Source organism: Talpa europaea, assembly GCF_964194135.1.
Source record: "Talpa europaea genome assembly, chromosome: 8".
NCBI classification, from domain to species: Eukaryota; Metazoa; Chordata; class Mammalia; order Eulipotyphla; family Talpidae; genus Talpa; species Talpa europaea.
The window spans coordinates 114,878,313-114,899,658 of record NC_140075.1 but is presented as its reverse complement, the minus strand read 5'-3'; the positions used below and the strand labels follow the sequence as shown (position 1 = coordinate 114,899,658).

Below are 21,346 nucleotides of genomic sequence, written 5' to 3'. Positions count from 1 at the left end.
AGTTCTGATAATGCACATCTAGATTTGAGTCCTTCACTTTTCATTTCTCTAAAGAAGTCTTTATTTTGCCCACATTCTTAGAGGCCATTTTTGTTGGGTATAGAATTCTGGATTGAAGCGATTGCATTCCATGCTTAGAAGAGGTTCCACTCTCTTCTGGTCTCCATGGGCTTTGACAAGAAGTCAGCTGTTAACCGAATTGTTGTTTCTCCCAATGGAATATAACAGTTTTCTCTTGCTGCTTTCAATATATGTACTTCATCTTTCATTTCCAACAGTCTGACTTTTCTAACACTTTGAGATTGTCTTCTCTGTATTTATTTTGCTCGGTGGTCATTTAGCATTTTGTAGCTTTATATTTCTGCCTATCAAATTTGGGATATTTAAGGGACATGGTTTTTTAGACTTTTTCATCCCTGTTTCTCCCCTCCCCTTTTTTTGGTTAACATTTTTTTGAAAATTCTGTAAAGATATCAAAGAAATTGATTAATCCCTTTTTTAATTTTTGAAGGAAAAATCCCCCAGAGTGAAATACCTACCACCCTTGATCCTCCCTCAGCTCTTTCTCCCACCACCAGCTGTTCTCTCTCTTACATTCCAGTTAACTATATTTGGGGCTGTTTGGGATCATCTAATAAGTGCCCAAGGCTCTGTCCATTTTTTTCAATTTTTTTCCCTCATTGTTCTTCACCATGGATATTTCTGGGGCATGCTTGACCCTTGCTTTAGGCTTGCTTAAGTCTCCTTATTCTTCTTTCATGTCCTTTCAGTTACAAAATCTATTCAGTGAATTTATCATTTCCAGAATTATACTTTCAGTTCTAAAATTTCCATCTGATTCATTTTTTATTGATTCTGTTTTTCTACTGAGAATTTGCTTCTCTATTAACTTTTAAAAATTTTTCTTAGAGGGTAATTATGACAGTTAATTTTAAATTTCTTACCTGTAAGTTCCAATATACTGTTCACTTTGGAATTGGACTCAACTTATTTTCTCTTGAGAATATGTTCCATTTCTTGAGTCTTAATATGTTGAGTGATTTTGGATTGTGAGCTAATCCACAGGGCACAGCAGACCTTTCCTCTCTCCCCACTGGTCACCTCAGCAGTGGATTTCAGTGGCTCCACCTCTGTTCTGCTCTGCACATTACAAAAGTGAGTCATGGAGATTCTGATTGCTATTATTTTTATTTTTGAAGGAAAAAAAATACCGACCACCCCTGATCCCCCCAGCCCTTTTTCCCAGCCCCACCTGTTCTCACTTTCATATTTTAATTTTAATTAACTGTATGTCCAACTGCTGTGACAGCTGTTTAGTTTGCCTTTGTGGGAACCTCGCTTGGCTGGGCAACAGCTCCTCTCAGTTCTAGTCATGTGAGTTTATCTGGAGCACCTGAGTCTGTATGGAAATGGGTATGAATGGACAGAGTTTGGGGATCCCTTTTCTGGCTTTTCCTCTTCTGGGTTCTCTCCAGCGACCCCAAAGCACTGGGATAAAACTCTGGAAAGGGGGATTTACTTGTGTGGTCCCATCTGCCTTCCAAAAAGTGTGACACTGCATCAGTCTGTGTGCTGGGCCCACACTCTGCACCGCCAGGGACTTGGTTTGGTATAATTTCCAGGCGTGATAATTGCTTTCTGCAGGGAGTGAGGGGGGAGTGGAGGGCAAGGGTGCTCATTGATAGGAGTCTGTCACACCCAGAAGCAGTCATGAGTCCATGATGCTTACATTTCAGTCGGGAGATGAAGACAATAAGCAAACAAAGGTGACAACCATTGGACAGTGATGCCATGACAGAAATCAGTAGTGCTGCTATGAGAGTCACTTTAAGTGAAGCTATTAGGAGGGCTCTCTGGAGGTGGGACCTAGAGAATTGACAGATTTGGTCATGAGACAAGCTGGTTGAGAAATATTTCTAGTAGAAACCCTAAGATAGGAGACAGGGGTCAGTGTGACTAGAACATGGTGAGTGAAGGAAGATTTGATATCAAATGAGGTTGGAGGACCTCTCTGGTTGCACAAGGGATTAAATTGCAATGCTGTGAAGCTATCCGCAGCCACAGCAGCACGAGTTCGATCCCCTGCCAGGGAGCTACCCACATGGCACAGCAAACCTCTCCTGCCTCGCCCGCTGCTCTCCTCAGCAGTGTATTTCAGTCAGTCTGCCTGTTCTGCTCCCCACTCTGTCTCTGGTGAATCTCCTCCCCCCACACACACACATACCTCTGGCCTGTACCCCAGTTCTTGTACACATAAATAAATAAATCTCTAAAAAAAAAAAAAAAAAAAACGAGGTTGGAGTGGCAAGGAAGGTCACATGGGACCTGGCAGTCCTTGATACAGAATTGGGAATTAATGATTCTCCATAAGTAGCAAGGATTGTGGCAGCTGTAAGAAAATTCTCAATAGATGGGGCCACTTACATTGCATTGTCAGAGTCGTAGCCTTGCAGTCATGTGACCATGGCCAGTTAACGTTGTTGGAACCAAAGCTGCCATAGGGCACAGCGTGGTCAGCGGGAGCAGTGAACCCCCTGTACCACTGATTCACCCTTGGCGTGCCAGAGATAGGTGGCCTGCACTGACTTGGAAGTATAACAGCGATTCAAACCACAGTCAGAAATCAAAACTCCTGGGGAGGGTGGGGCACCTTGTTGCGGGCACCTGCTGTGAGTCTGTGACGCTGCTGTCGCCTGTGGCGTGTGAGACTCACCTGTCCTGTTCTCTGGTTCAGATGACAGCGCCTCCGCAGCCAGCAGTATGGAGGTGACAGACCGCATCGCCTCTCTGGAGCAGCGAGTGCAGATGCAGGAGGATGACATCCAGCTGCTCAAGTCGGCCCTGGCAGACGTGGTGCGGCGGCTGAACATCACGGAGGAGCAGCAGGCCGTACTGAGCAGGAAGGGACCGACCAAAGGTGGGCACGGTGCTGGCACGGGGTGGGCCTTGGCCTCAGAGGGTGCAGGGGGTAGGTGGGCCTGCAGCATCAGCTCTCAGGTGCTTTGCTCTCCCATAGCACAGGGAATCGCCACTCAGGTGACAGGGGAGGGTCCCCACGGGATGGACATCACCGGCGTGGCTCATTTGTCCTTGATGCTGGGGAGTTCGTGGCCCGTTGTCCATCGAAGGTAACCAGGGAGAGGTCAACTACTGAGACGAGGAAGGAGTGTCCACTGAGGACTGCTGAGAACAGTTATTGCAACTCTGATAGAGGTAGTTGGCAAAAAAACAAAGCCAAACCCCCGCAATCCCTGGGGCACCCTTCAGCGGCTGTGCACTTGCAGATGCTTCATGAGGCTCAATCTCTGTCCTCTCCTGTGCCTCCTCCACTCCGTGCAGCTCAACTTGAGCAAACAGGGAACACCGGCTTGGAGTTAAATTAATAATAGCACCATTATACACAGGCACAACTAACTTCCATTTCAGGGCAAGAGGAGCATTATGGATTTAAATGTAAAATGTAGGTTAAAATATGGTCATTGTCCCTTGTATCTGGGATTATCTGCCTTGTTTTGCATTAACCAGCAAGTAGTTCATATTTCTCATTGTAAATTTTGCTCATGAGTTCAGATTGTAATTCAGCAGCTTGCCTCTTATAAAACTTTAATTTACCTTTTGCAAACTTTTGGGGGGTTATGTTAATAATCCCATTAGTTAACAGATCAGAGAATTAGAATTACTAAATACAGCCAAAACCTTTTGGTAGAGATGCTAATAAGCAAGTTGGTTTCACTGCCCCAGGACATGGAAACCTCCAGTCTCAGACATAGCCCCCGTAGCCTGGAGGCGGTGGAAGCATTGTCTCTAAGCAGTCTCTGCTGCATTAATGCTTAGCTCTGAGACCATTGGCTAGTTGCAGTTGATAAACTGGGTGTATTAGCTCATCTCACCTCTCTGAAATTTTGTGCAAAAGGTGTTATTATGTCCATTTTAGCGATGAGAAAACAGCCTTTAGATGTTAAAATGTGTGGCCCCAGGCTACACAGCTAGTTAGGGACAAGTTTGAGGCTGGCCCCCACGCCTGGCTTGACGTGTTCTTTCTGTCATTCATGTTGCCTTGCTACAATATTGTTTAAATTAGCATTATTCAAATCAAACCAAATATTAAAGAAATGAGTAACTATACTACTCAAGAGTTCTTTTCTCAAGATTTAATTTGGTTTGCAAAGTAACCCAGATGCAGTAGATCATAATCAGCACATAAATTGTGTGAAATATATGATATTCCCTTCATATATTTTAATAGAAAATCAAGTGCCACTAATAAATTAATAAAATGTCAGATCTTTGCAGCAAATGAAATTAATGAATAACTCAGTTCTTTATCCTGGTTAGTCAAAATTAAAAGCACATTGCCCCGGGCCTCCCCGGTGGTGCAGCGGTTGAGAGCTGGGTTGCGAAGCTGCCCACAGCCTCTGCAGCGCCGGTTCAATCCCCGGCTGCTCCCCAGCCACCGGAGGAGGGTCCCACATGGCGCGCAGACCTCTCCTGCCGCCCGCTGCTCCCCTCAGCAGTGTACTTCGGTCCTTCTGCCTGTTCTGCTCCCCGCTCTGGCTCTGGTGAATTCTCTCACCCTCCCGCGCTTCTGACTGTACCCAGTGCTTGTATGCATGTATGTATAAATCAATCAATCAATAAAATAAATAAATAAACAAATCTTTTTTAAAAAATAAATAAATAAATAAAAGCGCCCTCGCTTGTCTACTATGCTTTTACCGTCTCTTTTACCTTACAAATGATTGGTTATAAACAGTAACTTCTGCTTTCTTTTGGACAGTTTCTTCTGTTTTTCTCATTAATTGCCCTCCCTACCTTAAATAATCATTCTTTAATAATGAAAGGAAAGTCTTACTAGATATATTTCATTTTCAGAGGCTGAAATGATTATTTCTAAATTGTGTATTATGAAAGTGATTAAATGAAATAATCAAATTAAAGTAGAGAGAAAAGTATCTTCTGTTTTTACTAGGCTACCTTTATTATTTATCAATGTGTGGTCAATTTTATTTAACTAATCCCCCCCATTCCTCCCACTGACTTCCCCTCACCCCATTAAGTTTATTTAAAGGCAAATCTAAGACATCCCATGTCATTGTATCTAAATATGTAAGATATAGGATTCTCTTTTCAAAATCTAAATGCCAGTATCACACTTAAAAGTAACTAACTCCTAAGTCTCGAGTCAGCGTTCCCATCTCCCCAGTTGTCTGGTGAATGGCTTATTCATTGCAGCAGCCTCTTGGAGATGTAATTCACATAACAAAATTCACCATTTAAAGTGTACCAGGCGAGCCTCCCTGGTGGTGCAGTGGTTGAGCGCTGGGTTGCGAAGCTGCCCGCAGTCTCTGCAGCGCTGGCTCAATCCCAGGCTGCTCCCCGGCCACTGGAGGAAGGTCCCACATGGCGCGCAGACCTCTCCTGCCACCTGCTGCTCCCCTCAGCAGTGTACTTTGGTCCTTCTGCCTGCTCTGCTCCCCGCTCTGGCTCTGGTGAATTCTCTCACCCTCCCGCGCTTCTGACTGTACCCAGTGCTTATATAAATAAATAAAAATAAAAAATAAATTAATTAATTTTAAAAAAGTGTACCAGGCGCTGATTTTCATTGTGTTCACAAAGTCGTACAGCCATTCCTACTGTCTAATTTTAGAAAATCTTCATCACTCGAAAGAAAGCCTGTTCCCATCAGCGGTCACTTCCCCTTGTTCCGTCCCTGGTAGCACCTCTGTAGATTTAACTGTTTTGGACATTTCACGAGTGGAGCCCTGCAGCAGGTGGCTTTTCTCCACAACTGCTCTCACTTGGCATGATGTCCTCAGGCTCATCCATGTGTAGCAGATAGCAGCACTTTTTTCCTTTTTATGACTGAGTAGTATTCCACTGTAGGGACGTACCACATTTTATCTGCTCACCAGTTGACGGATATTTGACTTGTTAGTGGCTTTTTGTAGGCGTTTGTTAATGCCCATCTTTCCTTTGCATGCTTGCACTACCAATGCCTAAAAAGACATAGCTCAAGGGTGCAATTAATAGCCCCCTTCCCCTGTCAAACAGTATATTAAAGCATGATTTATGTATATTCTGATGACTGCAGAATCTTTTTTTGAAATTATATGAAGGGTTAGGATTTTAGATTTCTGGCATTGTAGATAAAAGGTAACACGTGATATCTTGTCTTTTCATTTAACAGTATGTCCTGAGGGTCTGCCCCCACCCCCCACCCCAGTGGAGAGATCCTCCACATTCCTTTCACTCTGCAAAGCTCTCCATTGTGAGCTGTGCCTGGCTTATTCAGCCATCCCTGTGGGTGGCCTTTTGTTTGGCAAATAATACCCCAGTGATTGGCCTTGTGAATAAGGCATTTGTATATTTTCCAATGTATCTTTAGGAGAAAGGAATGGATAATTTTGCTAGATACTGAAGCTAGGAATTGTCCCAGCACTTAAGTAATCATTTACTTTGCCATACGGTTTAGCTAAAGCAGCGGCCTTCTCTAATTCCAAATACAAACACTTTTTAAATTTGGACATAGATGATGGGGAATGCTAAGGTTCTTCTGGTCACACATGCTAAGTTGTAAACTTTGGATTTCGACAGAGGCACATCTCCGAGAGGGCCTGCAGCGTGAGGTTGCTGGGCTTCTTCTGAATCCCCGTCTCTCCTGTGGGAGGACGATACCAGATGACCACGGAGTGACTATTGAAAATATGACTCAAAAAAAGAACAACTTAGTGACTCGGTTTCTGCTGCATCTTCATGGCATCCTCCCTGTGTTCCCCTGGACTTGGTACAGGGATACTGACCACTAGACTCAGGGCCCACCTGATCCCATGAGGCCTCATCTCAGCCATTTACATCCACAAAGACCCTGCGTCCATATGAGCTCACTCTCTGGGGTTCGGTGTGGGCATGAATGGTGGGGGGGGGGCACTATTTGACCCAGTACATGTATTTTAAAAAACAAAAGAATGGAGATTGCAGTGGGGGGTGAGGAAGAGGGAGAAGCAAGAGATGAGGAGATGCGACAGCAAGAGGAGCAGCTCCGGAGTTGGGGGGCCAAGGGCCCTGGTTTGGAGCTGGGTAGGGCACTGAGGAACGTTAGAGTTAGACCCGAGCTGAGCAGTGGCCAGGAAGTGAGGAGAGAAGCTTCGAAGGATAAGAAGGGTGCCCCACTGCCTGCAGGGATGACTGTGGTTTTTCCCATTTCCTTTTGCATTCAAAAAAGACAGGAGCCTGGCCCAGCTTGGAGATCAAGAAGGTTCAGTCTCTGAAGAATGTGGCTCTCTGTAGATTTGTCAGTGTTGGTATTTTAAGAGTCCAGATCAAGGCAGACTTAATTCTGTGCTGAACAAAATAAATTCTGCTGGCTTTTTAATTCTGGAAGAGTTGTAAATTTCCAGAACAGTCACAGGATGTGCAGACAGCCATCAGTCCACCCACACCCAGCCCCCTGGTGTTGACACCCCAAACTCACAGCCCCTCGAGGTCAACCCACTGTTACTAATAAAGGGCAAGCTTTGCTGTGATTCCCGCGGTGGGTCCCTAATGTCCCCCTCTTGTTTGGGACCCCATCCAGGATTCTGTCTGGCTGTCCTGCCTCCTTAGGCATCTCCAGGATGATGGTTTCTCAGATCTTCCTGGTTCTAATGACCTGGACAGTTTTGAGGAAAACTGGCAACACAGTTCATTGACTGACCTTCAGTTTGGGTTTTTCTGATGTTTCCTCCTGTTAGACTCAGGTGATGGGTGGCAGGGAGGGAAAGCACAATTTTCATCTCATCCTGTCAAAGTCATTTAATCACCATTGATGTTGACCCTGGTCTCTGTGAAGTGACGCTTTCCCCTACTTCCATGCTCGGTTGTTCAGAAGTCACCATGCACAGCCCCCATTCAAGGAGTCCTCTCACACATGAGAAGTTCTCTCACACGGGGAGTCCTCCCACGTCCGAGGAGTCCTCCCATACCTAAGGAGTCCTCCCGTACCTGAGGAATCCTCCTACACCCAAGGAGTCCTCCTCCAGGACAAAGCAGGAGGAGGAGCTTAAGAGAGCAAAGTTAGTTTAGTTTAGACCTTTGTTTATCCTCCAGTCCCATGTTATTTCTTCTGTTGCTCCGCTTGCTCCAGGTCTGGTGGTCATGCTCTTCCCTGCAGCTGCAGCTCTTGTGTCCCTTTGATTTGCCCTCATCTGGGGGGTGGGGGGGTGGGCGGGGTGCTTTGTTGTGCTGTGAGCACATCTTTCCTCCTTCCCCTCTGGCATGCGAGGGGCACCAGGCCTTTGTCCTGGGCTTCCCTCCCTGCCCTGGGATCAGCCACAACCCCGGAGCCCTGGCTCCTCTGCTGCCAAAAGACTTAGCAAACCAAGCCTTGCTGCTGGGCGCCGCTACTGTCGGCTCTCAGCAGAGCCAGGAAATGTGTGTTTCTACGCACCTGCGTGTATGTCCGTCTCTCTAGTCACTAATCTGTGTGTTCAGCTCAACGTGAGTTCAGACTCTGTCTCCTGGCTAATCTGTTACCACGTGGGCCATTCTAGCCTCTTCTCCTTGCTGGTCTGTAACCTCCTCCAGCGGTAAGAAACACCCCGCCCTCCCCTGGGTGCTCAGCGGTCCCGTTCTCATACTTATGTACAGGATTTGCGTATGGCAGTGACCCCTTCTGCGAGGCAGTGTCCTGTATTTATAACACAGTGGATTCCTTTTGTCACGATCCACTTCCCATCTCAGAGCTAGCTTTTTATTTGCATGTACTAAAGTCCACTCGCTTTGCTGAAAGAGCAAGCACGTTTGGACAGAAGCATCTTGTCAACACTCATCACTGCCATCTATGGAGAGTGGTTTACCACCCCACAAGGATCCCTTGTGCAACTTCAATCCCCCCATGCTCTGGCACCCACTGGGCCACTTTCTAGATGGGAACAGACAGGCATCACACCGTGTGGCCTTCGGACTGTCTCCTTGCGTTTAGCAGTGTGGGTCCAAGACCCATCCACGTAGTTGGCGGGACCGATTCGCTGTTCTCTTTGCTCTTTTGGCTGAGCCCTCCTCCACCGCGTGGAGACACTACATATGTTAATTCACTCACCAGTTGAAGGACATCTTGGCTGCTTTTGGCTCTGACAAGAATAAAACTGCTATAAATATTAAACACAAGTTTTGTGTAGACATAAATTTTCAAATCAGTTGGGTAAATACCTGTGTCAGCACAATCACTGGATCGTATGTATTTAGCTTTATAAGGAGCTGCCAAACTGCCTTCCAAAGGCCTCTGCCATTTTGCATTCCCACTAGCCATGAGCGGGGTCTGCTGGGGCCCGGCACACTGGCCAGCCACGGGGATTTTGTCTGGGTTTTTTTTTTTTTTGGACGTTAGCCATCCTAATAGGTGTACAGCGATATCTCATTATTGTTTTAATTTGCATTTCCCTGATGACAAAAGACGTGGATCATCTTTTCATATGCTTATTCGCCATCTGTGTGCCCACTTTGGTGAGGTGTCTGTTCAGATCTTTTGCCCATTTTTTTAATTGGGCTGTTTGTTTTCTCTCTGTTCAGTTTTAAGAATTCTCTTTTATATGCTGTATACAAATCCTTTATCAGATATGTGATTTGCAAATATTTTCTCCCGGTAGGTGACTTTTCATGCTGTTTAAAATGCCTCTCACAGAGCAAACATTTCTCTTCATTTTAATGGCATCCCAGCCAGCAGTCTTTTCTTTTAGGATTGTCCTTTCGGTGATAGATAGAAACACTCATCTGCAAACCCAGTGAAGGTGTCTGGGATTCCCTCATTGCTCTGGCATCATTTGTTGAAAATCTCCATTGATTCGTCTTTGCATCTTTGTCATCTCTGCTAACATTTTAAAATCGGTGTCCCCCTCCATTCTGCAGAGCTTAAATTCCAGAAAGAGTTGCCTTCACAAAGGGAAAAGTGCTCATTTCCTTTTCTGTTTGTTTTACAGCAAGACCTCTGGTCCAGACCTTACCTTTAAGAACCACCATCAACAATGGCACCGTGTTACCAAAGAAACCCAGCGGCTCTCTCCCATCCCCCTCCGGGGCCAAAACCACCGTGCCAGCAGCAACCAAAAGGTAGGCAGCAGGTGTCTGCCAGTCAACTACCAGTTTCAGCTTGATTATAAATTGTTACTTTTTTATATGACACTTTACAGTTTCTCTGAATTAAAGCTTATGAAAGTATTTGTTGGGTTGACATAACAGGACCTCTATTCATTGACGGTTTTTCTTTTTTTTAGATTTAGTCAAATCTCGTGGCTCAAACCACAGTGCATGTTCTTGTATCCTCACTTAAAAATCTCTTTTGGAAAAGCAAATGGCATATTTCCATTGTAAATGTGAGTGTGCTGTTCTCAAGTCCACACCGCCGCACAGCAAAGTTCAGGTTGCCAGACCAACCTTCAATTTTTATAACTGTGGGACTAGCTCCTCCTTCTAGATGGTGCTTCGTGGTGGAGCTCTGCCCACTTTGTCTGTCAGAAATTGTGGTTGGTGCTTCACTTACCAGTAATTTCGCCATTGTCATGTTACAATTTTGTACTTTGTAAGCCCGACCGCTTTTTAAAATTTTTAGACCCTGGAAAATTACATACCTGCTGGTAATATAGCTTAGAAGCCATGAAGAGGTACTGCAGCGCTGCCCTACAGCCTTGTGCTCAGAATGCAAGAAAACTTGAAAACTGATTAAAATGCCAGCTGCCTCTCATGTGCCAGGGAGGGATGAGCACCTGCTCTGTGGGGTGCTGAAGATGCCCGGTGAGCTTGCAAGTGTTAGTGGAGTTGCTGAGCTGCAATGGACACCTAGCAGCAGCATCTCTTCTCTTAAATAGATAGTGTCACCTTTATCGCCCATCCACTAGTGCGGTGGGGGGGGTGCCGGGGAGGCGTTGTAGACAGAGTTTAGGTGCTTATTGCTGGCAGATTTTCAGAAAAACTGGTTTTGCAGGCTTTCCAGAACTTTAAAATGAAATTCTTGTCTTCTTTGCATATCTATTTAATGCTTGTTTGAATCATTTATCTATAATCAATATGAAATAATGTTGTGGATGCTGATTGACAATCGTAAATATAGACTAGCTTTTATTCCTCTAGATTTTAGATTGAGAAGACTGACTCTTGTAAAGATTCAGGTGGTCATCTGTCATGATTTGTTTTTCTGGTAAAATATATAATATTAAATTTACCATTTCGCCATTTTTCAGTCTACAGTTCAATCATGTTAAATAGATTCATATTATTGTGCAACAGAGCTCTAGATTGTTTTCATCCTGCAAAACTATTAACTGCAGATCCACTAAATAGCAATCCCTCCCCAGGCCATGGCAACCACTTTTCTAGTTTCGTTTTCTGTGATTTTGACTACTTTAGATACTTCATAGGAATGGCTTATGTCACTTACCATAACATCCTTGAGGTTCATCCATATTGTAGAATATGACAGAATTTCCTTCTTTTTTAAGGCTGCGTTATATTTCATTGTGTGTATATACCACTTTATCATTCATTTGTCAATGAGAATTCTGGTTATTTTTACTTCTTGAGTATTGCAAACAATGCTGCTCTGAACATAGGTGTGCACTATCTCTCTGAGATCCTGCTTGGAATTCTTTGCGGTATATACCAGAAATAGGGCTGCTGGATCATATGATGATTCTATTTTTGGTTTTTGGAGGAACTTCCACACTGTTTCCTATAATCACCACTCCATTTTATATTCCAACCAACAGTGCCTCATCCTGGTTGGCATTTTCTGGCATTGGGTGATAGAGGCCATCCGGATGGGTGTGAGGTGGTATCTTATTTTGGTTTTGATTTGCCTTTCTCTTATCATAAGTGATATTCCCTTTTTTTTTTTTTTCAACTTGGTCATTGTTTGTGTATGGAAATACAAATGATATTTGAGAGTTGATTTTTTTATCCTTTAAACTTTGTTGAAATTGTTCATTAGTCTTTAAATTTTGTGTGTGGCATTTTTAGAGTTTTCTACATATAAGTTTATCTCATTCACAAATAGAGATAATTTTACTCTTTTCTTTCTTTCCAATTTGAATGCCTTCTATTTCTTTTTCTTACCTAGTTGCCTGGCTAGAGGTGCCAGTACTATGTTGAACATCGTGGTGAGAGTTGGTATCCATGCCTTATTCCTGATCTTGGAGGAAAGATTTTTAGCCTTTCACTACTGTATGTGATGTGAACTGTGGACTTTTCATATGTGCATTTTATGATGTTAAAGTAGTTTCCTTCTATTTCTACCTTATTGAGTGTTTTTAATCGTGAAAGAGGGTCAACTTTGTCAAAAGCTTTTTCTGCATTAATTGAGGTGATGAAGCAATACTTGTCATTCATTCTGTTAATATAGCAATTGATTTTCATATGTTAAATGAATTTTAACATGCTGGAATTCCAGGTATAAATCTCATGTGGTCATAGTAGATAATCCTTTTAAATTGCTGTAAGAGTTTGGTTTGCTAGCATTTTGTTGAGAATTTTTGTTTTAATTTTCATCAGGGATATTGTTCTATAGTTTTTCTTATTGTGATTTTGTCTGATTTTGGTATTAGAGCAATGCTGGTCTCATAGAATGAGATTGGAAGTATTCTTCCTTCGATTCTTTAAAAGAGTTTGAGAAGAGTTGGTATAGGTTATTCTTTAAATGTTTGGTAGAATTCTCTTTGTTGGGAAGTTTTTGATTAATCCTTCACTGTCCTTCTAGTTACAGGTTTGCTTAGAGTTTTCATTTTTTTCATGATTCAGTCTTGGTAAGTTATGTGAAACATGATGCCAGTATTTGTCCATAGTAGTCACTTACAGACCTTTTTTATTTTTGTGACTTCAGATGAAATCTCCCTAATTTCAATTATTTGAGTTTCCTTTCTTTTTTGGTAGTCTAGTTGAGGATTTGTTGATTTGAAAATAACAACTCTTCTTTTTTTTTTTCCTATTTAACTTATCTCTGCTCTATCCTTTATCCGTATCTCACTTCTGCTATCTTTTGGTTTACTTGGTTCTTCTTTGTCTGGCGCCTTGAGGTATAAAGTTAAGTTGTTGATTTGAGATCTTCCTTCCTTTTAACATGTGTTTACCTCTATAAATGCCCTTCTTAATACTACTTTGTCTGTACCTCATAAGTTTTAGCATTTTATATTTTCATTTTTATTTGACATTTGCTAACTTCTCTTGTGACTTTTTTTCTTGGATCCATTGGTTGCTTAAGAGAGCACTGTTTAAATCTAAGGGCCCATCAGCAAATGATTGGATAAAGAGCTGGTACATGTACCTAATGGGATGATGGTCACGTAAAAGCAGATGAAGTCCTGCCAAAATGTTTATGATATGAATGTACCTAGAGGCTGTCTGCTAAGTGAATTAAGTCATATGGAGAAAGATAAACACCATCTGATTTCACCCATATTTGAAAGATAAAGAAACAAAACAAATGAACAAACAAAACAAAGCAAATTCTTAGACTATGAAAACAAAATAGTTATAACCAGAAGGACAGGGTGGAGAGGGGTAGATAAGTTGGGTAAAATGGGTCAAATGTATGATGTAGGATGGAAACTAGACATTTGGTGGCAAACGTAAGATCATATACACAAATGTTGATTCATAGTTTTAACCACCTGAAACTGACCAATGTAACTTCAATAAAAAATTTTTTAAGTTGACCACAGTAAAAACATAAAATAAAATTCAAATTTGAAGACAGTGAGTTGTTTCATGATTTGATTTTTCAAAGTTGCACATAGTTAACAAAAATGAGGTTATTGCCCTTTGTCCTTGGAGAAAATAGAATTTTATAATTCATGCCTCTTTCTGTGCTTGAATTTAAATAAAATAATTTTTTCAGAGCAAAAAATTAATTAAATTTCTGTTTAATTTTCAGAGCAATATGTTCTAGGATTTTGTGGAAGTCTTTATTTTTGGTACAAAGTCACTTTGATATTGTACAGTCCCCTCATTTTATAGACATTATGTGGGTCTGCATCCTAGAAGGATTAATTGGCATGACTGTCAAAATTCCTGGCAAACTGTGTGTTGAGTTCTAGTCTTTGAAACATTTATTCAGAGCAGGATCAGGCTGGGAGTGCGATTTGACTGCAGGAATAAAACTGCACGATGGGATCTAATTGATACTTTCCCACAGGTCCTGAAAAAACAAAGAGGCAAGTGGGTACTTGGGCTCCTCAGTGCTGGGAGTAGAAACCCTTTACTGATTATAACAAAAGCCCAAGTACCAGCTTTTTAATTATCATTAATCCTCACAACAGCCGTGCAGAGTAAATATTATAATCCTATTTTATGAGCAAACTAAGGCTCTGAGAGGTAAAGGAACTTCTGCTGTCCCATGACTAGGAGCAGGGAGTGTGGGCTCAAACCTTCCAGAATTCTGGGTTTGTCTGGGTCCTGAGCTCCAGCTTTCCACTGTGGTAGGCTACTTCCTGCAAAGATCCCAGGACAGCCCTTGCCTTGATGCAGAAAAAATGCTGGATATAAAGAACATTTGGCAACCTCCCTCTTGAATGCCTGACCTGTCTGGATTCTGCTTGTTGGAAGCAGGGACATTCTGCAATGCACTGAGGGACTGAGAGAGAATTCTGGAAGGTTGCAAGTGTGAAACACAGAATTGCCCCTTAATAAGGGGCTGCAGGGGCTGAACTCCATGCAAAGCACCAGACTGTGTGCTATGAGCAGATATCTGGGTCCTCCACCCCCACCCCACCCCACCCCGTCCAACCATATAAGAGTGTCCGTGGATGATGATTATTCAGCAATATTCTCTTAGGAGGAAAGGGAAGGAAGAAGAAGGAAGAAATATTATTTCAACCGTCATGTTATGTTTGTTTGTATTATCATTTAAACATCATCCTGCCTTCCAGAAAGTCTCAGGCCTCTGTCCACTTTTTTTTTCCTCCACAAAATAATTAGTTGAATTCATCTGATAAACTGTTGTCTGGTGCCAGTTGGGAATACGTGGTCTTCTAGACTGGGTGTCCAAGACTCATGGTTCTCCGTCCAGCAGCAGGGTTCATTCCTTGGGTTTCTCTGGGCTTTATGGCCTTCCGTGCTTGTAAATTCCGATCCGTTTGGAAGCTGGAGACCTGAACTGTGGCATCTAATTCTTACTCTGAGGTTAAAACTCCTGCCGATGTTTCATTAGGAGAGGATTTTGAAAACAGGAAGAAACAAGCTGAGCATTCTGAATATTGAGATTCAAATAAATTCCCAGCCATTTCAAATATGTTTACCATCATGTAGGAATTTCTCTGTAATCAGAGCTCCAGATGAACTGAGTTGGGGCATCTGTGGTGTGTGGATGGGTACATGTTTATTTTCTTTTCTCTGGGGTTTTTTCAGCCTACTGCTTAAGAACAAAATCCCCTTTGGAAATTGCCCAGAGCCCAGCAGTGTGCTTTGTGTTGCCAATTAAGACTTCGATTGGGGGCTTGATTTGGAATCCTTGGGAAAAGCTTTGTTTCCATTCGTCAGAGGGAGAAAGGCAGAAAATCCGGGGAAGACTTTGTAGGTCATACCTAGCTCAGCGGGGATGCCCGGCGGACAATAGAGTAACATTTCCACTGGCTCAACACAGAGACAATCACTCATTCTTTCTGCCCCTAAGTTGAGCTTCACAATAGGGCAGGGCTGTGAGAAGAGACAGCAAGAGAATAAAGTTGATACAAAAAGAGAGCATAATTTTAAATGTCCTGCTCAGAGTATAAGAGAGGATGCTGACCATCTCTGGCTTCCAAGCAGACAGCGAGCGGCCCTTTCGGAAGCAGTGACACTTGTTAGAGACACAGCTTTTGTAAGGACGTGATCAGCGCCGAGACATACATGCACCGTTTAAAGGACAGAGAAACAAGAGCTTTATTGCTTTTTTAAAAAAAGATTTATTTATTTATGCATACAAGAATTGGGGTACAGGCCAGATGTGTCTGGAGGGGAGGGGGTTGCGGTGAGAGGATTCACGAGAGACAGAGTGGGCAACAGAACAGGCAGACTGACTGAAACACACTGCTGAGGGGAGCAGCAGGGAGACAGGAGAGGTCTGCTGCGCCATGTGGGTTGCTCCCTGGCCAGGTGGGGATCAAACTCATGCTGCAGAGCTGCGGATAGCTTCATGGTGCTGTGTTTAACCCCTTGAGCCACCAGGGAGGCCCCTTAATCTCCTTTTAAAATTAATTGTAATGTATTCCTTTTTCATTCAGAGCCACTGAAATGTAGGTGCGAAACTTTTTTTTTTTTTGAGTCTGTTCTCAGTAAAGACAGGAGTCTCTGCCTGTGAGGGGAGAGCGCTGCGTGGACCCCTCTCCTCACATGAGAAGGGAAGACCTTCACCCTGATTGCCGCAGGGGGTTGACTTCATCTGGTAGGAGAAAAACCCTACTTTGATGTCTCCACTTTCCTAAGGTCACTCCTGGCCTTCTTAGAAGATGGTGTGGCTCTTGCCACTGAGATCTGTCTTCACAGTGAATGGCAGAGCAGTTCAGTGGCTGTGGTGACCATGGCTGTCAGACTTAGCTCACAGGATAGGAGCCAGCTGAGTGCCGGTCCCTTGCGGACTCTCCAGTGGCCAGCATGGCGCCCAGTAGACAGTCAGTCTAGTTTAACTGGAAATAAAGTCTCAACAGTACTCAGTTAATAAAGAGTTTATTAGATAATCCATGTGAACCCCAGAAGTAGTTCAGCAGATCTGCCTCTATGAGAGCTGTTCCTGTAAACACAGGATGAATTTAGTTTATATAAGTAGGAACAGTGAGTCATTGGCATTAAGATCATAATTATTCTTGACAGGAGGGCATCTCCTTCTCAGTTATCCTAAATAGATGCTAATGCTGGAGGCAGACAGAGCTGGATTTAATCTCTTCCTTTCTTAAAAAAAAAAAAAAAAGGCAAAGACTGGAATACACTGCTGAGGGGAGCAGCAGGTGAGACAGGAAAGGTCTGTGTGCCATGTGGGTTGCTCCCTGGGATCGAACTTGTACTGCAGTGGCTGACCACTCTCTCTCTGGTGAATCCTCTCCCCGCCCCCCCCCAACCCCCCCACCTCTGGCTTACACCCAGTTCTTGTATGCACATATAAATAAATCTTAAAAAAAAAATGCAAGGACTGTCCTACCTGGTGCCCTCAGGGCTAATAACAGGCTATCACCGCTGCAACCTGAGTTTGATCCCCAGCCAGGGAGCTGCCCCACATGTTGCAGCAGACCCCTCCTCTCTTCCCACTGCTCCCCTCAGCCAGTGTATTTCACTAGATCCATCTGTTCTGCTACCCACTCTCTCTCTGGGGAATCCTCTTACCCTCTCCCCGGCACCTCTGGCTACACCCCAGTTCTTGTATGCAAAAATAAAAAATAAAAAAAAAAGCAAGGACTGGGCACCTATTGTTAGCCCTTTCTCATGGGACTCCTTGGTCATTGTGGGGTGAGCCTTGGCCTTAAGGTTGCGGGTTCCTGCATCGGGATGTGAACTTGGCTTCGGTCTCCTGCCTGCTAGACCAGGGCTGGGGCTTTGGGGGCCAGAAAATTTCACACTCTGTTCACACGGGAAATATCTGTTGAGTGCATCACTGTTTAATCTTGGTGGAGTTACCCCAAGATTTGTCCTGACAAATGACATCATCACGAAATGTCTGGTCACACAGAAGCCCAGCCTGTCAGAGTTCTGCATTGCCATTGAATAAATTTGGAGTCTTTTTGCAATATTTTGGAAAACCAATTCTTGATTCCAAATCATGTGGTGAACACAAGACATAATTGCACCTTCCTATGCCTGGAGCTATCCTTTCATGAACAGAAGGTGGCCACCAGTCCACACAGCAGAAAGTTTATGATTCTAAAATTTAAATTGGCAAAAATCATTGAATGTGCATATGTGGTGTCGAGGTGAAGAGCCAGTCCATATTCAGATCTCAGAAGGTTTTGGGGGGCCTCCCTGGTGGCATAGGGGTTAAAGACACAGCACTGTCAAGCTCTGGCCAGCCACTGTAGCACGAGTTCGATCCCCAGCCTGCCAGGGAGCAACCCACAGGGCACAGCAGACCTCTCCTGTCTCCCCACTGCTCCTCTCAACAGTAGATCTGCCTATTCTGCTCCCCACTCTCTCTGGTGAATCCTCTCACCTCCCGCACCTCTGGTCTACACTCCAGTTCTTGTATGCATAAATAAATAAATCTTTAAAAAAAAAATAAAGAAGGTTTTGGGTTGGGAGTAGGTGTGGAAAGCAGAAGGGAAAGAAAAAATGATGGTAATTATGCATTTCTACACCAAAAACACTTCACCGGCCCTAAGTACTGAAAAGTATCCTGTGTCCTTGTCCAGCCTCTTCCCAGCCAGCGCTCCCACCGCTGTGAGCATCAAAGGCCTATTTCTCACTTGCTGTCCAGACGGAGCGTAACTTCTTTGTCACTCCCGCTGGCCCTGTGAGCACGCGGGCCGGGCCTGTGCAGCGTTAGACACACTCCCTCTGCGGCCACGAGACTGCGGGTGTCTTGTCTTCAAGCTTCATTTTCTCTCCTTCACATGGAATCCAGTAAATCCTCCTTAATTCATAAGAGCTCTTGGCTATCAAAAGAAAGGGTCTTATTTTATTCGATGTATACAACAATACTAGATTAAAAAAAAAAGCTTAACATTTTAATGCAAATGTGTGAATGAAAAATATCTTGAAAGAGCTGTGATGCGTGATACCCAAGCCTCTCTACGAAATGTACGAAATCCAAAATGTTTTTGCCCGTGCTGCGCGCTGGTGGGCGTGCTGTTGTTGACGGAAGCATACCAAAATATTTTCCCACGCTCTGTGACTGCACTCATGTTTACTCTGCTTTGTTTCTGTGCCTCTCACACGTAGCTGGAACAGGTCTGTGGGCCTTCTCAGTGCATGCAGACTGCACAGACCAGCTGCAAGGTGAGGGCCGCTTAGATGGCTGTGTAACCCTAGCTGCTCCCTTTAACACAGTAGCTTAGAGGGCTCGTCGGTGCCGCCATTGAGCAAGTCCTGAGCCATGTAACCCTATTAATTTTTGACATTTCTTGGCTTTTTAGATGTTCAACAAGTCCTCAAAGCAAGTGTATTCCAGTTTCATAAATGGCAGGTAGTTGTCAGGGCATCCAGTCAAGAAAGCCAGGTGTGAAGTAACCTCAGCCAGTTCACTTTATAACCTTCCATTGGTTTCCCCCCTGCAAGGTGGGGAGAGCCATCCGCTGGCAGGGAATTTGTGGGGTCTGTATTAGATCATTTATACAAAATGCAGAGTGACTCTGTGTTCACTGTTGCTGCTGCTGCTGTTCCCATTCTGGGGACCCCGTTAGGTCTTCCAGCCGCTGGGCTGGAAATTGACTGATGGCTGCTGTAATTGATTCATAATAGTCATGACTTCTCAGCTCTTTCAGGGTGTTCTGTACAAGTCTCTAAATTGCCGTGAACTTGCCCTGAACTCCCACAAGAACCTCGAGGTGACACTCAGCTGGTTGCTGTGAGGGCAGCGCACCCGCCAGCCTCGCGCCAGATGCTCGGCCGAGAAGGGCCCCGTTCGGTTAATGATCCTGGTGTTTTTCTCACCGGAATATCTTGAACTTTAAACACAAAGGTTTCTGTAATTTCTAGACTTCAATCCCAAGTTTCAGAAAGGCAGTGCTCTCCTGACATCTGTAATTTCCCTGTCCCCAAATTGAGTGTTCTAAAAATTCCCATCTAACCTTAAGGCACACCCCTGCGGATCCCCGCGGTGAGATGCCAGGGCTGTGCGCCCACATCGGCACCAGCACGGTCGTTTCATGGATGTTTGGCTTCGCCAAAGTCAGTCAGTGCCCGGGTGGCTTAAATAACCATGAGACAAACTGTGGATGATTCCAAGTGACAAAGGGGAAGGGCTGAAGCTGGAGAGACTGGGGAGGAAAAAGAAGGAAACAGAGAGCGGGCACCCCTAGGAAGGGCGGCAGCCGGACACAGCCCCCCCACACCCTGTGTGTGACCTTCACGTGTTTCATGGAGAGAAATGGGGCACTGACACTCTGCAGGAGGGGCCATCTGTTGTCTTGCTCCTAGGTGCCCTCATACCTGAGGCCAGTGTGCTCTGTCCCCACCCTCTCCTGGCAACTGCCCATGGGGCTTCCTGGAGCCTCCATCAGTTGGCCTTCATCTCCTCTCCTCCCCTCCCTGCACCCCCACATTCCCTACCTCTGTGCTCACTCAGGCTGCTCTGCTACCTTGGGCCCCCAGTTTCTGAACCCATGGCTTAAAACATGACTCTTTCCTTAAGCCCCCCGAGGGAGTCTCCTCTCTCCTCCTCATGGGGGTTTCCTCCACTGCGGCTCAGCAGCCACCCCTGGTTACTGACCCATGTGGCCACCCACCACAACTGTGTGTCCAGACCAGCCGCACCCAAGTCTGGGCCAGCCCCAAGGCTTGCCGCCTGCCCTCTCCTCCCTTCTGTCCCACAGAGCGGTGCTAAACTGGGGTCTCTTCCCGGACCGGTGGAAGCGGGATGCCCCCACGTACTTAGGCACTAGTGCCGCCCTTTCTTTAAATAGTGGGCTCTGTAGAGTCTACAAGAGCGACAAAGGGGATAAGGTGTCAGGGGACCTGGGACCTAAAGAAACAGCTAGAACACTCTAGAGGCAGCCAGGAGCGGACCACCAACCCAGCCCGTGGGCACGAGCTTGCCCCCCTCGGAGAGAGGTACCAGCTGGAGGCCGCTCTTGCTGTGCTTGGTCACACAGCCAAATACTCGGGGTTTTTTTTTGTTTGTTTGTTTGTTTGTTTTTTTAATGATTTATTTATTTATACAAGCACTGGGTACAGTCAGAAGCGCGGGAGGGTGAGAGAATTCACCAGAGCCAGAGCGGGGAGCAGAGCAGGCAGAAGGACCGAAGTACACTGCTGAGGGGAGCAGCGGGCGGCAGGAGAGGTCTGCGCGCCATGTGGGACCCTCCTCCGGTGGCCGGGGAGCAGTTGGGGATCGAACCGGTGCCGCAGAGGCAGCGGGCAGCTTCGCAACCCAGCACTCAACCGCTGCGCCACCGGGGAGGCCCCCAAACGCTCGTTTTGTCTCCACAGAAATCCCCAGGCTGCCCCCCTGGTTAAGTGGAGGAGGTTTAGCACTGACGTGGATGGCGCCACTAACAAGTCTTGTCGACGTCATATTCTGTCATTAGCCTACCTTGACGCTTGGGGCTGGAGCGGTCTTTGCTGGGTGACTGTCCTGGGTATTTAGCGGCATCCCTGGCCAATGGCAGCCCCCACCCCACTGGGACCACCAGAAACTGTCTCCAGACACTGCCAAATGTCCCCCAAGGCCAGTCCCTGCTGGCTGGGCGCACTAGCCTGACATAGC

At 45.1% G+C, this 21,346-nt stretch overlaps 1 protein-coding gene across 7 annotated transcripts in view; it reads left to right on the top strand.

The window, feature by feature from the left end:
* EML1 (EMAP like 1) overlaps positions 1–21,346 on the top strand; it is a gene marked incomplete at both ends in the record, with an annotated part of 134,765 nt that overhangs the window by 71,505 nt on the left and 41,914 nt on the right. For 4 of the 7 annotated variants that reach the window (XM_084240675.1, XM_084240670.1, XM_084240674.1 and 1 more), the window contains 2 exons: positions 2,735–2,917; positions 9,954–10,083. In XM_084240675.1, coding sequence (XP_084096801.1) covers positions 2,735–2,917; positions 9,954–10,083 — 313 coding nt within the window. Of the gene's footprint in view, positions 1–2,734; positions 2,927–9,896; positions 10,084–18,861; positions 18,919–21,346 lie in introns of all 7 variants that reach the window. The other 3 variants (XM_084240672.1, XM_084240671.1, XM_084240669.1) reach the window with 3 other exon arrangements.